Source organism: Nycticebus coucang, chromosome 1 (genome assembly GCF_027406575.1).
Source record: "Nycticebus coucang isolate mNycCou1 chromosome 1, mNycCou1.pri, whole genome shotgun sequence".
Classification (NCBI taxonomy): domain Eukaryota; kingdom Metazoa; phylum Chordata; class Mammalia; order Primates; family Lorisidae; genus Nycticebus; species Nycticebus coucang.
This window is the reverse complement of record NC_069780.1, coordinates 107,213,972-107,229,551: the sequence shown is the minus strand read 5'-3', so window position 1 is coordinate 107,229,551 and position 15,580 is coordinate 107,213,972. Positions and strand designations below refer to the sequence as shown.

Genomic DNA, 15,580 nt, shown 5'->3' with positions numbered 1-15,580 from the left:
AGCACTTCTGTCCACTGGAGACATACTGCTTAAGCTTAGTCCCACACGAAAAATGAAAGTCAGTGGGAAAGAATGTTTGTGAAGGTGTTTTTTTTCCCCAAAAGTAGATCCTATAAAAAGAATCCTGAACAGGAAACCAATGAAACAGTCTTTATCCTAGTTGTATTCTCAATAGATGATTCTTTTCAGTATCTCAGAAAGGATTTTTGTTTTTGTTTTGATGTGTTTGAATTTTTAAGAGATTAGAACTTGACATTATGGGTCAGCAAAGAAAAATAATAACTGTTTTCTTTTTTTTCTTTCTTTTTTTTTCTTGAGACAGTCTCACTATGTCACTCTCGGTAGAATACCATGGTGTCACAGCTCACAGAAACCTCAAATTCTTGGGCTTAAGCAATTCTCTTGCCTCAGCCTCCCAAGTAGCTGGGACTATAGGTGCCCACTGTTACGCCCAGCTATTTTTTTGCTGCAATTGTCATTATTGTTTAGCTGGCCCAGGCTGGGTTCAAACCCGTCAGGCTCAGTATACGTGGCCAGAGCCCTACTCACTGAGCTATGGGTGCCGCCAATAACTGTTTTCAAATGGATAACATTTCCATTTGAGGATCATACTTGCCTTTGGGTTATTTGCATCAAACAGACCAGTTGAAAGTCCAATCAGTAAGGAATTCTTGTTTTTACTTCTTGGTGGTGAATCAGAGTGAGATCGAAGTGGAAAGGATTCTCCTGGTGAACAATGAATTGATTGAACTTGAGAAATTAAGTTCAAGGGTTCAGAATGATCCACTTTATGGAAAAATGGTTCTGGTTGCTTAGATTTATCTGTATCACATTTGGAGTGCTGAGAATCATCTATCCCAGGTTCTGTGGTATAATAGAGAGATTATGTGATAAGTGTATATAGTATTAAAATGAAGTTCTAAATGATATTGATAAGGCATAGCATTTAACACAAATTCTAGCAAAAAATCCCACATTTATCAGGAAAATGAAATCAAAATAGCAAAATATGTATGTGAGGATATTACCACATAATAATCTTTAACAGGATATAATGTTTTATTTGCAGAAAGTAAATTTAACTTCTTCTATACTTCCGTTATACTGAAAGTTCTAAAATATAGACACAAATCCAAGGAAATATGAAAAAAATACACTACTTGTTTAGATGACATATTTAGTTTTAATTTATCTCTGTTCCTATAAGTTAATTACATTTCTTATATTTAATTAATATTCTTTTAAAAAGAAGACAACTTGATTAATATCCTTGGTACACTGGCTTATCTCTGTCATACAGCTCTTTCCATTTTGGATATTCAATTACAACAATTAACCAAAACAGTCAGTCTATTGCCACATTGCCACACGATCCAGGCTTTCAGCAGAAGTCAAGCACTCTATCACTACAACATTTTAAAAATGATTAAGATGACTGATAAGGAATGCTCTCAATTTACATGTTACTCAAATAAAACAGGTTGGTCAATAATCTTCACAGCCAATTAGACTAATGCAACCATGCTCACCTGTGTAGACTTCCTTGGGTTGGTCCAAATTCCTCAACATTCCCTCTTCAGGAACCTCACCTTGCTGAGTGGTGATCCCACCTTCCAACCTGCCATAGATGGGTATACCAGTAAAAACAACCACAAAGCTTATTAGAAATAAAAGCACTCTAAAATACAGAAAATGGAACACAAGTTTACCGGCATCCTGTAATCCTTTTCCAGGTATTTTCCTAACTTTATATATATTTTCTTTCATAAGTGCATCACAGCAGCTAGCCCTATTGTATTTTTATAAACAGTCGTTCTCCAAGCTTGATCCCAGACAACAGCAACACAGGGGAACTCACTAGAAATGCAAATTCTCAGGCCTACTCTAGACCTATGAATCAGAAACTTTGGGAGATAAGGCTCAGCAGTGAGTTTTAAGAAATCCCAAAGGGATTCTAATGCGTACTAATGTTTTAGAACCACCATTTTAAAGAACCAAAATGTCCCTTATGTAAAATAATTATGATATATTAATACCATGGAATACTATATAATTGTTAAAACAGTAAAATGGATCTGTATAAAATGATTTACTGATAGCCAAGATACACTGTTAAGTAAATAAAGTAATTTGCAGACCAATTCATACTAAATAGTGTCAGGTTTCAGAAAAATGGGTTATAGCACAAAAAAGGGAATAGAATAATATTCACAAAATATTTTAACTGTCAAAGAGAGGGCATTAAGACTAAGGGCAAAAAAATAAGAACTTAAAATTTTTACCTTTAAATAGCTAGGAATTAAATTCATGTTTTAATTTTTATTTATTTTTCATTTGAGACAGGTCTCACTTTGTTGTCCCAGTAGAGTGCCATGGTGTCATAAATCACAGCAACCTCAAACTCTTGGGCTTATGCAATTCTCTTGCCTCAGCTTCCCAAGTAACTGGGACTACAGGTGCCTGCCACAACGCTCAGCTATTTTTAGAGGCAAGGTCTTGGCTCTGGTTCCGGCTAGTCTCAAATCGGTGAGCTCAGGCAATCCACCTGCCTCAGCCTTCCAGAGTGCTAGGATTACAGGCATGAGCCACCATGCCTAGCTTACCCTGTTTCCCCGAAAATAAGACCTACTCACAGGAAAGATGAGACGTCCCCTGAAAATAAGACCTAGTGCATCTTTGGGAGCACACCTTAAAATAAGACACTGTCTTATTTTCGGGGAAACAGGGTGTATATATATGTATATATGTGTGTGTATATATTATACACACACGCACACACACACATATATATATTTTTTTCTTTTTTGAGACAGATTCTCACTATGTCACTCTTGGAGAGTACTGTGGCATCACAGCTCACAGTAACCTCAAACTCTTGGGCTTAAGAGATTCTCTTGCCTCAGTCTTCCAAGTAGCTGGGACTACAGGTGCCTGCCACAATCCTCGTCTATTTTTTTTGTTGTTGCTATTGTCATTGTTTAGCTGGCCTGGGTTGGGTTTGAACTGGCCAGCCTGGGTGTATGTGGCCAGCGCCCTACCCACTGAGCTATGGGCGCTGATGTACACACACACACACACACACTTTATTTTAATGAGACAGAGCCTCAAGCTGTCACCCTGGGTAGTGCCGTGGCATCACAGCTCATAGCAACCTCCAACTCCAGGGCTCAAGCGATTCTTTTGCCTCCGCCTCCCAAGTAGCTGGGGCTATAGGTGCCTATAACAACGCCCGGCTATTTTTTGGTTGCAGCCGTCATTGTTATTTGGTGGGCCCAGGCTGGATTCAAACCTGCCAGCTCAGGTGTATGTGGCTGGTGCCTTAGCCTCTTGAGCCACAGGCGCCAAACCTTTTTTTTTTTTTTTTTTGCTTTTAAACAAAAATGTAAAGACTGGAAGAATACATTACAAAAGTACCAATAATTTATCTCTAAGGGGTTAGCTTATAGGTAATTTTTGTTTTCTAGATACTTTATAATCCATTTAAAATTTTAAATAACTTCCTATTTTTTCAGTTTCAAAATTTAAACAATTTTCTATTTTTTAAGTTATTGATTTTAACCACATGAGATATATATTTTTTTCCTTCAAAATGTAAATGTTAGGCCTGGTGTGGTGACTCACAAGTGACTAGCACTCTGGGAGGCCAACACAGTTGGACTGTTTTGAGCTCAGGAGTTCAAGACCAGTCTGAGCAAGAGGAAGACCCTGCCTCTACTAAATACAAAAAAACTATCCGGTGTTGTAGTCCTAGCTACTCAGGAGGCTGAGGCAGGAGGACTGATTGTACCCAAGATTTGAAGTTTGCTGTGAGCTATGATGCCATGGCACCCTATTCTGGACAACAAAGTAAGACTCCATCTCAGAACCACCCCCTCATAATGTCTTATTGAGTTTTCTACTTGATATACTGTGGTATATCCGCATGAAATACTAAGTAGCTATAAAATAAGAAAAATAGAAGATCTTTACCTACTATTATGAAAAAATGTCCCAGATTTATTATTGACTAAAAGTAAAACAAGGTGAAAAATACTTATATACATTATACTAACAACTGTATTTAAAAAGGAGGCAGATCTTGTATTTACTTTTGCTTATGTATATATTACAAATATTTGAAGGAAGAGGAAATAAGAAAAGTCTAGATGGGAGCAAGCAGGACTTTCTGTTGTATATCTTCATATATTTTGTACATTTGTTGATTTCTGAGCCAATGAATATCTATTAAACATTATTTTTACAGATTTTACAATATTGGGATATTATATTACAATATTAGGTTCTTACAGTATTATTTTGACTTGAACAAAAAACCATATTATTTTTAAGTAAGGATTACAAAAGGGTCCTGGATTGAGAAATACAAGAAAAAGACATCACACACTCAGTTTGCTTCGTTTGTTTTTCCTCACTAATCCACACATTGGTCACAGGGCATGGCAAGCGTTCATTTCTGTTTGTTCCACTTGGCTCCTGTAGAATTTCTGTCTCCAAATCATCAGGTTCTGTGAAGCATCAATACAATAAGAAACATGTCTCAAACCAAAATTTGTTGAGAGAAGACTGAATAAACTTTCTATAACTTACCACTACCTAGTTTTAGGCTAATATGTTAATTATAACACACAAAATTAAATATTTTACCTATAGGTCTCTAATCTTGTTATTGTCTTAGGTCTCCACTTAAGCCATTTCTGAAATGACAGACTTTTCCTTTTGCCTATAATAAAAATACTCAAAAGAAATATTGAGCCAGGCACTGTAATCCTGGCACTTTAGGAGGCCAAGCTCGGAGGACAGCTTGAGGCCAATAGTTTGAGACCAGCTAGACAACATAGTTGAGATCCCATCTCTAAAATAATTAAAAGGAGGAGGTGGAGCAAGATGGCGGCTGAGTAACAGCTTCCCTGCAACTGGGTACGGTGAGTCTGGGGAGATAAGACTCCAGGCATCTCTGGCTGGTGGGATCTGCCTATAATCATCCCTTTGAGGATACAGGGAGCCAGCAAGGGACTTCTGGACCCCAAGAGGAGGACAAAAACAGTGGAAAACTGGCAAGTGGTTGCGTGTGTTCGATCGACCTAATCCCGCTGGCAACCGTAAGTACAAGCAGCAGTGAGACTGCAAACCGGAAAGGCCTTACCTGTGAACTATTTACATGTTTTTGGACTTGGCACTCAGTTGAACTGCCTTGGGGAGAGCTTGAGCAGAAGTGCGGAGAACTTTGGGCATTGTCTAGGGCCCCAGACTGAGCCGCTGAGCCAGAAAAACCTAATAGTGTTTGGCTGTGGGCCACAGGGAGCCATTATGAGAGAACTGCCCCGGCAAGCTCCGTCCTCGAGGTCACAGAGCAAGGATCGGGTGGGAGCTGATAACCTAGTGACTGAGCAGGCTAAAGGTGGGGACTGAGCTCCCTTACAGCCTTAACCCTCAGGGGCAGAGTGAGACCGGTTTTGGCACACTGGAGCCTCAGGCTGTTGCCCTGGGTAGAGTGCTGTGGTGTCACAACTCACAGTAACCTCAAACTCCTGGGCTTGGCGCTGCCTGGACCTCCATAAGAGCTGTGCCACAACCCCCAACCTGCGACCCAAGCCCGCCGGGCCTCCACATGCCCTGACCAGAAACTGTGGGAACCACGCAACCCTGTGTCCTCCCTCCTGTACCCTCCCTGCCTCCATACCGGCCCACTCGTCTGGCCAGAGACTCTGGTAGCTGCCAGCTGTCTGGAGCCCTCCCTGCCTCTGCACAGAGCCCTTCTCCCGGCCAGAGACTGCTGGAGCCTTGGGGTCTCGGTGCCAAAGTCACTGGGCACCAGGCACTCCCAGAACCATGCACACCACCTCCTGCCCTGTTGCTGGATCCAGGTGTGTCACACGACGGGGCTGCTTCTACAACCAGAAATCCTTGGCTAGGGCAGCCCCAGAGGAACTACACAGGGTCACTCCCTACAAAGATTCAACAACAATAGAATGATCCCACTGGGGTCTAATCTTGGAGAGACACCACCACAACTCGAGGATGTCCAGAGGCAATGGTGAAAAACAATCATGAGGCAAAATCAACAGAAAAACTCTGGCAATATGAATAATTACAGTAGATCAATTCCCCCTAGGATCAATGGGGCAGACACAGCACAAGATCCCATGCACAAACAAATAGCTGAGATGTCAGAAATTGAATTCAGAATCTGGATAGCAGACAAGATCAAATTAGAATTCCAAGCAGTAACCCAAAAGATATCTCAAGAATTCAACGAATTCAAAGACCAAATGACCAAAGATTTTGACACATTGAGACAAGAAGTTGTAGCTCTCAAAGATCTCAGAAACACAGTAGAATCCCTCAGTAACAGGATGGAGCAAGCAGAAGAAAGGATTTCTGACATTGAAGACAAAGCTTTCGAACTCTCAAAGAGGAAGAGAAATGGAGGACAAAAACAGATCACTCTCTCAGACAGCTCTTGGATAATTCAAGGAAAATCAATATTCGTCTTATAGGGATCCCTGAAAGCGACCAAGTGGCTTCACAAGGCACAAAGTCTCTTCTCTATATTGCCACAGATTATGAAGGAGAACTTTCCAGACATGCCAAGAGATTCTGAAATTCAGATAGCAGACAGTTTCAGAACTCCAGCATGACTTACCCAAATATGACATCCCCCAGACACATCATAATCAATTTCACTAAAGTTAATATGAAGGAGAAAATTCTGACAGCAGCCAGACGAAAGAAAACCATCACCTACAAGGGGAAGAATATTAGAATAACTGCAGATCTCTCTGCTGAAAGCTTTCAAGCTAGAAGAGGATGGTCATTGACTTTTAATCTCCTAAAACAAAATAACTTTCAACCCAGGATCCTGTACCCAGCTAAACTGAGTTTCATTTATGACGGAGAAATTAAATACTTCAATGACATTCGCATGTTGAAGAAATTTGCCACAACTAAACCAGCTCTCCAGGATATTCTCAGACCTATCGTCCATAAAGACCAGAGTAATCCTCCACCACAAAAGTGAACCCACCCAGAAAATTTTGATCAAATTCCAACTTCCACAGTCACAAAAGGATTACAAATGTCCACCAGTCTCTCAAAAGGCTTATCAATATTCTCAATCAGTATCAGTGGTTTAAATTGTCCTCTAAAGAGGCACAGGTTGGCTGACTGAATACAAAAACTCAAGCCAGATATCTGCTGCATACAAGAATCTCATCTGACATTAAAAGACAAATATAGACTCAAGGTGAAGGGATGGTCATCTATACTCCAGGCAAATGGAAAGCAGAAAAAAGCAGGTGTTGCAATCCTATTCACAGATGCAATAGGCTTTAAACGAACCGAAATAAGGAAGGATAAGGATGGACACTTCATATTTATTAAAGGTAATACTCAATATGAGATTTCAATTATTAATATTTATGCTCTCAACCAGAACGCACCTCAATTTATAAGAGAAACTCTAACAGACATGAGCAACTTGATTTCCTCCAGTTCCATAGTAGTTGGAGATTTTAACAACCCTATAGCAGTGCTGGATAGATCCTTCAAAAAGAAGCTAAGCAAAGAAATTTTAGATTTAAACTTAACCATTCAACATCTGGACTTAACAGACATCTACAGAACATTTCATCCCAACAAAACTGAATACACATTCTTCTCACCAGCCCACGGAACATACTCCAAAATCGACCACATCCTAGGCCACAAATCTAACCTCAGCAAATTTAAAAAAATAGAAATTATTCCTTGCATCTTCTCAGACCATCATGGAATAAAAGTTGAACTCAGTAACAACAAGAACCTGCACACCCACACAAAAACATGGAAGCTAAACAACCTTATGCTGAAGGACAGATGGGTTATAGACGAGATTAAGAAGGAAATCACCAAATTTTTGGAAGAAAACAACAATCAAGACACGAATTACCAGAACCTCTGGGATACTGCAAAGGCAGTCCTCAGAGGGAAATTTATAGCACTGCAAGCCTGCCTCAAAAAAACGGAAAGAGAGGAAGTTAATAACTTAATGGGACATCTCAGGCAACTAGGGAAGGAAGAACACTCCAACCCCAAACCCAGCAGAAGAAAAGAAATAATCAAATTCAGAGCAGAATTAAATGAAATTGAAAACAAAAGAATTATACAACAGATCATTAAACCCTGAAGTTGTTTTTTTGAAAAGATCAATAAAATAGATAAACCTTTGGCAAACCTAGCCAGAAAAAAAGAGTAAAATCTCTAATTTCATCAATCAGAAATGGTAAAGATGAAATAACAACAGACCACTCAGAAATTCAAAAAAATCCTTAATGAATATTACAAGAAACTCTACTCTCAGAAATATGAAAATCTGAAAGAAATCAACCAATACCTGGAAGTATGCCACCTACCAAGACTTAGCCAGAATGAAGTGGAAATGTTGAACAGGCCTATATCAAGTTCTGAAATAGCATCAACTATACAAAATCTCCCTAAAAAGAAAAGCCCAGGACCAGATGGCTTTATGTCAGAATTTTACCAAACCTTTAAAGAAAAATTAGTACCTATATTACTAAACTTCTTCCAAAATATAGAAAAAGAAGGAATATTACCCAACACATTCTACGAAGCAAACATCACCTTGATCCCCAAACCAGGAAAAGACCCAACAAGAAAAGAAAACTACAGACCAATATCCCTAATGAATATTGATGCTAAAATACTCAATAAGATTCTAACAAACAGATTCTAACAAACAGAATCCAACAACACATCAAAAAAATTATACACCACGACCAAGTGGGATTTATCCCAGGGTCTCAAGGCTGGTTCAATATACGTAAATCTATAAATGTAATTCAGCACATAAACTAAAAAATAAGGACCATATGATTCTTTCAATTGATGCAGAAAAAGCTTTTGATAATATCCATCATCCTTCATGATCAGAACACTTGAGAAAATTGGTATAGAAGGGACATTTCTTAAACTAATAGAGGCCATCTATAGCAAACCCACAGCCAATATCGTATTGAATGGAGTAAAATTGAAATCATTTCCACTTAGATCAGGAATGAGGCAAGGTTGCCCATTGTCTCCATTGCTCTTTAACATTGTAATGGAAGTTTAGCCATTACAATTAGGGAAGAAAAGGCGATCAAGGGTATCCACATAGGGTCAGAAGAGACCAAACTTTCACTCTTCGCAGATGATACGATCGTATATCTGGAAAACACTAGGGATTCTACTACAAAACTTTTAGAAGTGATCAAGGAAGGGCGGAACCTGTGGCTCAGTTGGTAGGGTGCCGGCCCCATATACCTAGGGTGGCGGTTCAAACCCGGCCTCGGCTGAACTGCGGCAAAAAAATAGTCGGGTGTTGTGGCAGGCGCCTGTAGTCCCAGCTACTTGGGAGGCTGAGGCAGGAGAATCGCTTAAGCCCAGGAGTTGGAGGTTGCTGTGAGCTTTGTGATGCCATGGCACTCTACCTAAGGCCATAAAGTGAGACTCTGTCTCTACAAAAAAAAAAAAAAAAAAAAAGTGATCAAGGAATACAGCAATGTTTTAGGCTACAAAATCAACACCTATAAATCAGTAGCCTTTATACCAGCAATAACCAAGCCAAAAAAAACAGTCAAGGACTCTTTCCCTTTCACAGTAGTGCCAAAGAAGATGAAATATTTGGGAGTATACCTAACAAAGGACGTGAAAGATCTCTACAAAGAGAACTATGAAACTTTAAGAAAAGAAATAGCTGAAGATGTTAACAAATGGAACAACATACCATGCTCATGGCTGGGAAGAATCAACGTTGTTAAAATGTCTATCTACCCAAGGCAATATATAATTTTAATGCAATTCCTATAAAAGCTCCATTGTCATATTTTAAAGATCTTGAAAAAATACTTCGTTTTATATGGAATCAGAAAAAACCTCGAATAGCCAAAACATTACTCAGCAATAAAAACACAGCAGGAGGAATCACGCTACCAGACCTGAGACTGTAGTATAAATCGATAGTGATCAAAACAGCATGGTACTGGCACAAAAACAGAGAAGTAGATGTCTGGAACAGAATAGGGAACCAAGAGATGAATCCAGCTACTTACCGTTATTTGATCTTTGACAAGCCAATTAAAAACATTCAGTGGGGAAAAGATTCCCTATTTAACAAATGGTGCTGGGTGAACTGGCTGGCAACCTGTAGAAGATTGAAACTGGACCCACACCTTTCACCATTAACTAAGATAGACTCTCACTGGATTAAAGATTTAAATTTAAGACATAAAACTATAAAAATACTTGAAGAAAGTGCAGGGAAAACTCTTGAAGGAATCAGCCTGGGTGAATATTTTATGAGGAGGACTAGCCAGGCAATTGAAGCAGTGTCAAAAATACACTACTGGGACCTGATCAAACTAAAAAGCTTCTGCACAGCCAAGAACATAGTAAGTAAAGCAAGCAGACAGCCCTCAGAATGGGAGAATATATTCGCAGGTTATACCTCCAATAAAGGTCTAATAACCAGAATCCACAGAGAACTCAAACGTAGTAGCAAGCAAAGAACACGTGATCCCATCTGAGGTTGGGCAGGGGACTTGAAGAGAAACTTCTCTAAAGAAGACAGACGCATGATCTACAAACACATGAAAAAAAGCTCATCATCCTTAATCATCAGAGAAATGCAAATCAGAACTACTTTGAGATATCACCCAACCCCAGTAAGAGTAGCCCACATAACAAAATCCCAAAACCAGAGATGTTGGCATGGATGTGGAGAAAAGGGCACACTTCTACACTGCTGATGGGAATGCACACTGATACGTTCCTTCTGGAAGGATGTTTGGAGAATACTTACAGACCTAAAAATAGACCTGCCATTCGATCCTATAATTCCTTTACTAGGTTTATACCCAGAAGACCAAAAATCACAATATAACAAGGACATCTGTACCAGAATGTTTACTGCAGCCCAATTCATAATTGCTAAGTCATGGAAGAAGCCCAAGTGCCCATGGACCCACGAATGGACTAGCAAATTGTGGTACATGTATACCATGGAATATTATGCAGCCTTAAAGAAAGATGGAGACTTTACCTTTTTCATATTTACATGGATGGAGCTGGAACATATTCTTCTTAGCAAAGTATCTCAGGATACTTTGGTAAGTATGGAAGAAAAAATATCCAGTGTACTCAGCCCTACTATGAAGTTAAATTATAACTTTCATATGAAGGCTATAACCCAACTATAGCACAAGCCTGTGAGAAAAGGGCCAAGGAAGGGGAAGGGAGGGGGGAGGTTAGGGTGGAGGAAGCGTAATGGGTGGGGCCACACCTATGGTGCATCTTAGAATGGGTAAGGCGAAACTTACTAAAGGCAGAATACAAATGTCTACATACAATAACTAAGAAAATGCCATGAAGGCTACGTTGAACAGTTTGATGAGAATATTTCAGATTGTATATGAAACCAGCACATTGTACCCCTTGATTGCACTAATGAACACAGCTATGATTTAACAATAAAAATAAATAAATAAAATAAAATAATTAAAATTATCTAGGTGTGGTGTGGTGGTATATACCTGTAGTTCTAGTTACTTGGGAGGTTGAAGTGGGCGGATCATTGAGCCCAAAAGTTCCAGGTCACAGTGATCCCCGACTGCACCATTGTACTCTAGGCTGGGCAAAAAGCAAGATCCTATCTCTATAAAGAATCAAAAAATAAAAAGAAATATGGTACGCACTATTTTTCCCATTATGCAAAATTCTCTTCACTTAAATTTTAGTAATAAATCAATCAATTTAAAGAAAGTATAAACGCTACCTTAAAGAAAAAAATGTCTCTGTGGTTAAATATGGATGAATCAACTATGATATCACTGATTAGTAACTGAAATGAAAGTTTAATCTTTAAAATCTGTCTAAAACCAAAAACGAAAAAAAAAGATCACCTGGACTTTCACAATGATATTGAGAACAAACATAACTAAAGCGCACTAATCTATTTTCTTAGACCCTGGAGTAATTAACAATCAGGGTGCTACCCTTGTTTTAAGGATAGTTGCAAATTCTTTAACATTCTTCCCACTGACAATTGGGGTGTGTTTCTCTTCCCTTTGAATCTAGGTGGGGAGGTGACTGCTTTGACCAATGAAAGTATGGCAGAAGTGATACGGTGTCAATTGAGATTAGCTTTTAAGACTGCATGCAGCTTTCACCTTAGCATTTGTGAGCCCTGGGGATCATATAAAAAGTCAGACTACCTCGATAGAGAGAGTACATAAAGTAAATCTGAAACCATACAAAGAGGGAGAGGCGCCCATCTTAGCTCAGCCCTCTAGCTACACTTGCCAGGATAGCAATGAGACCAAACTTGGTCCCTTCAGACCAGTCTACCTGACAAAATATACCAAATGATCTTTGAGAACTAGGAAAATCACATTAGCCAGGCCTTGACTTAATTCCGGAAACATATAATCATGAGATATAACAAAATAATTGTTTTGGCTGTAATCCCAGCCACACCTGTAATCCCAGCACTCTGGGAGGCCAAGGCAAAGAAGATTGCTTGAGCTCAGGAGTTCAAGATCATCCCGGGCAAGAGTGAGATCCCTGTCTCTACTAAATAGAAAAAACTAGCCAGGTGTTGTGGCACGTGCCTGTAGTCCCAGCTACTCAAGGAGGCTGAGGCAGGAAGATTGCCTGAGCCCTGGAATTTGAGGTTGCTGTGAGTTAGGCTAACACCAAGGCAAAATAAACAAACAAACAAAAAAGTGGGGTTTTTTTTGTTTTTTTTTTGAGACAGAGCCTCAAGCTGTCACCCTGGGTAGAGTCCTATAGCATCACAGCTCACAGCAACCTCAAATGCCTGGGCTCAAGTGATTCTCCTGCCTCCACCTCCCAAGTAGCTGGGACTACAGGTGCCCGCCACAATGCCTGGCTATTTTTTTGGTTGCAGCTGTCGTTGTTTGGCGGGCCCGGGCTGGATTCAAACCTGCCAACTCAGGTGTATGTGGATAGCACCTTAGCTGCTTGAGCTACAGGCTCCGAGTCATAAAAAAAGTGTTCTAACACTAAATTTCTTGTTAGGCAGCAATAAAAAAAAGGGACTAATTAGTAAAAGTATAAAAATACTGACTCTAGGCTCGGCACCTGTAGCACAGTGGTAATGGTGCCAGCCACATACACCAAGGGTGGCAGGTTTGAACACAGCCTAGGCCAGCTAAACAACTGCAACAACAACAACAACAACAAAAACAGCCGGGTGTCATGGTGGGCGCCTGTAGTCCCAGCTACTTGGGAGGCTGAGGCAAGAGAACAGCTTAAGCCCAAGAGTTGGAGGTTGCTGCAAGCTGTGATGCAATGGCACTCTACTGAGGGCGACATAGTGAGACTGAGTCTCAAAATAAATAAATAAATAAAAATACTGACTCTAACTTAAGATCAATTACCCAAACATACATATAAATTTTGATATTTTGTTTATAAAGACCTGTTCATAATGAAGAAATTTAAGTATTAATTGAATCCAATACATCTAATTTTATTCCCTAAAACTTACCCTCCAAATTTGCTTCAGGTTTCGATGTCTGTGGAGCTGCCTCCCTAAACTTGGGACTTTTTGTCTCAGAAGGAGAATCAACAGTAGTTGATGGGTTTATTTCACGTGAAATACACTGTACTTCTTCTTCTCCAATAATTAAAGGCTTGTACTTTTCCTCTTCAGGAGAAATCTCTGTTAAAAAAGAAGAATGAAAATTCATGTTAGTTGTCAAAATGAATTGAATTTTACTTGGTATGACATTTAAAGCAAAGTTTAAAAACTTATATTATTACAATAAGTAATTAATTACTGGTTAAGCTCTCTCACATACCAGACAATACAGAGCATATTCTCAGTACATATAGTTGGACAAAAATGAAAAAGAAGGCAGTTGACAAGTCTAGGAAATTCTTTCTTGACTATCAAAGATAAAGTTAATTATTTAAATAATCTTTGCACTAACTCCAAATCTTGTGGATACTTTTTATTCTTGGCCTTTTCATGCAATGTTGCTTTTTATTTGTTTTCATTTTTATCTGTCCTCCGAGAGCAAGGATGAGCTTTTATTTTCTTTTGTAGCTTTATCATCTAACATATAGCAGTGTGCACAGCCAGTAAGTGTTTGATAAAGAATTGAATATAAAAAGATAAACCAAAGTTATTTTTGGTTTCGATTCTGTACAGATGGATTATGACAAATAAGAATGAAAGTGGGCAGCGCCTGTGGCTCAGTAAGTAGGGTGCTGGCCCCATATACCGAGGGTGGCAGGTTCAAACCCGGCCCCGGCCAAACTGCAACAAAAAAATAGCTGGGGCATTGTGGCGGGCACCTGTAGTCCCAGATACTTGGGAGGCTGAGGCAAGAGTATCTCCTAAGCCCAAGATTTAGAGGTTGTTGCGAGCTGTGATACCACTGTACTCTACCAAGGGCGACAAAGTGAGACTCTTATCTCAATTAAAAAAAAAAAAAAAAAAGAAGAATGAAAGCAAAAACTAAAATGTATTTAAGCCAAAAAAAAAATTCACATAAAAGGAAATCAGAATTTTGGGCTGAGTGCAGTGGCTCATGTCTGTAATCTCAGCACTCTGGGAGGCCAAAACAGGCGGATCACCTAAGTTCACAAGAGACCAGCCTGAGCTAGAGCGAGACTCTGTCTCTAAAAAATAGCCAGATGTTGTGGCAAATACTCAGAAGGCTGAGGCAAGAGAATTGCTTAAGCCCGGGAGTCTGAGGTTGCTGTAAGCTATGATGCCACAACACTCTACTGGGGGCGGCAGTGAGATTCTCTCTCTCTCTCTTTCTCAAAAAAAAAAAAAAAAAGAATCAGAATTTTATTTTTTGATTTTTCAAAGTCATAGTTTTAATGAGTATAAACATATACAGAGAACTTTCAGACAACAAAATAACCTGAAATTTTTATTATTATATAAAAAATTGTTTTAGAGCCTGAAGGCATTTTTGTCTTGAATAAAGCCTAGGATGTTTTGAAAATAGGGTTACACTAAGGTGTGACAGTAGTAAGTTACCAGTACTTTTGTTTATGATGGGTGTTTGGCATACTACTGCATAATTTCCTGATATAAAAGTGTGAACAAATTAATTACAAATATAAACATTTTTTGCTTTTGCTTTTTTTCAAACAGATGATTGTATATATCTTTTTCTTTATTTGAATTTATTTCTTTAATATTAAAGCAAATAATAGAATGATTAGCCACCTATTTTTGCCACTTGAGTAACGTGCACAGATTCATTACATTGGCTCATTCTCTGCATCTGGCTAATTCCAATAAAGACCATGACAATACCTTCACCTCCTAGGGTATTATTCCCAGCCTTGGATGTGATTTTCATTCTAGATTTTTTTTTTTGAGACAGGGCCTCAAGCTGTCGCCCTGGGGAGAGTGCCGTGGCATCACAGCTCACGGTAACCTCCAACTCCTGGGCTCAAGTAATTCTCCTGCCTCTGCCTCTCAAGTAGCTGGGACTACAGACACCTGCCACAATGTTCGGCTATTTTTTGGTTGCAGCTGTCATTTTTGTTTGGTGGG

The 15,580-nt window shown here is 39.3% G+C and overlaps 1 protein-coding gene across 17 annotated transcripts in view; it reads right to left on the bottom strand.

Annotated features, from left to right (window-relative positions):
• Window positions 1–15,580, bottom strand: part of NEK1 (NIMA related kinase 1) — a 133,045-nt gene that overhangs the window by 17,608 nt on the left and 99,857 nt on the right. For 16 of the 17 annotated variants that reach the window (XR_008379000.1, XM_053585820.1, XM_053585772.1 and 13 more), the window contains 4 exons: window positions 13,547–13,720; window positions 4,385–4,505; window positions 1,530–1,618; window positions 617–864 (listed from right to left, as the gene is read on the bottom strand). Coding sequence is in view for 16 of the 17 variants with exons in the window: in XM_053585820.1 (XP_053441795.1) it covers window positions 617–864; window positions 1,530–1,618; window positions 4,385–4,505; window positions 13,547–13,720 (632 nt within the window). In the remaining variant the exon portion in view is untranslated. Of the gene's footprint in view, window positions 1–616; window positions 865–1,529; window positions 1,619–4,384; window positions 4,506–13,546; window positions 13,721–15,580 lie in introns of those variants that run through there. The other variant, XM_053585832.1, reaches the window with a different exon arrangement.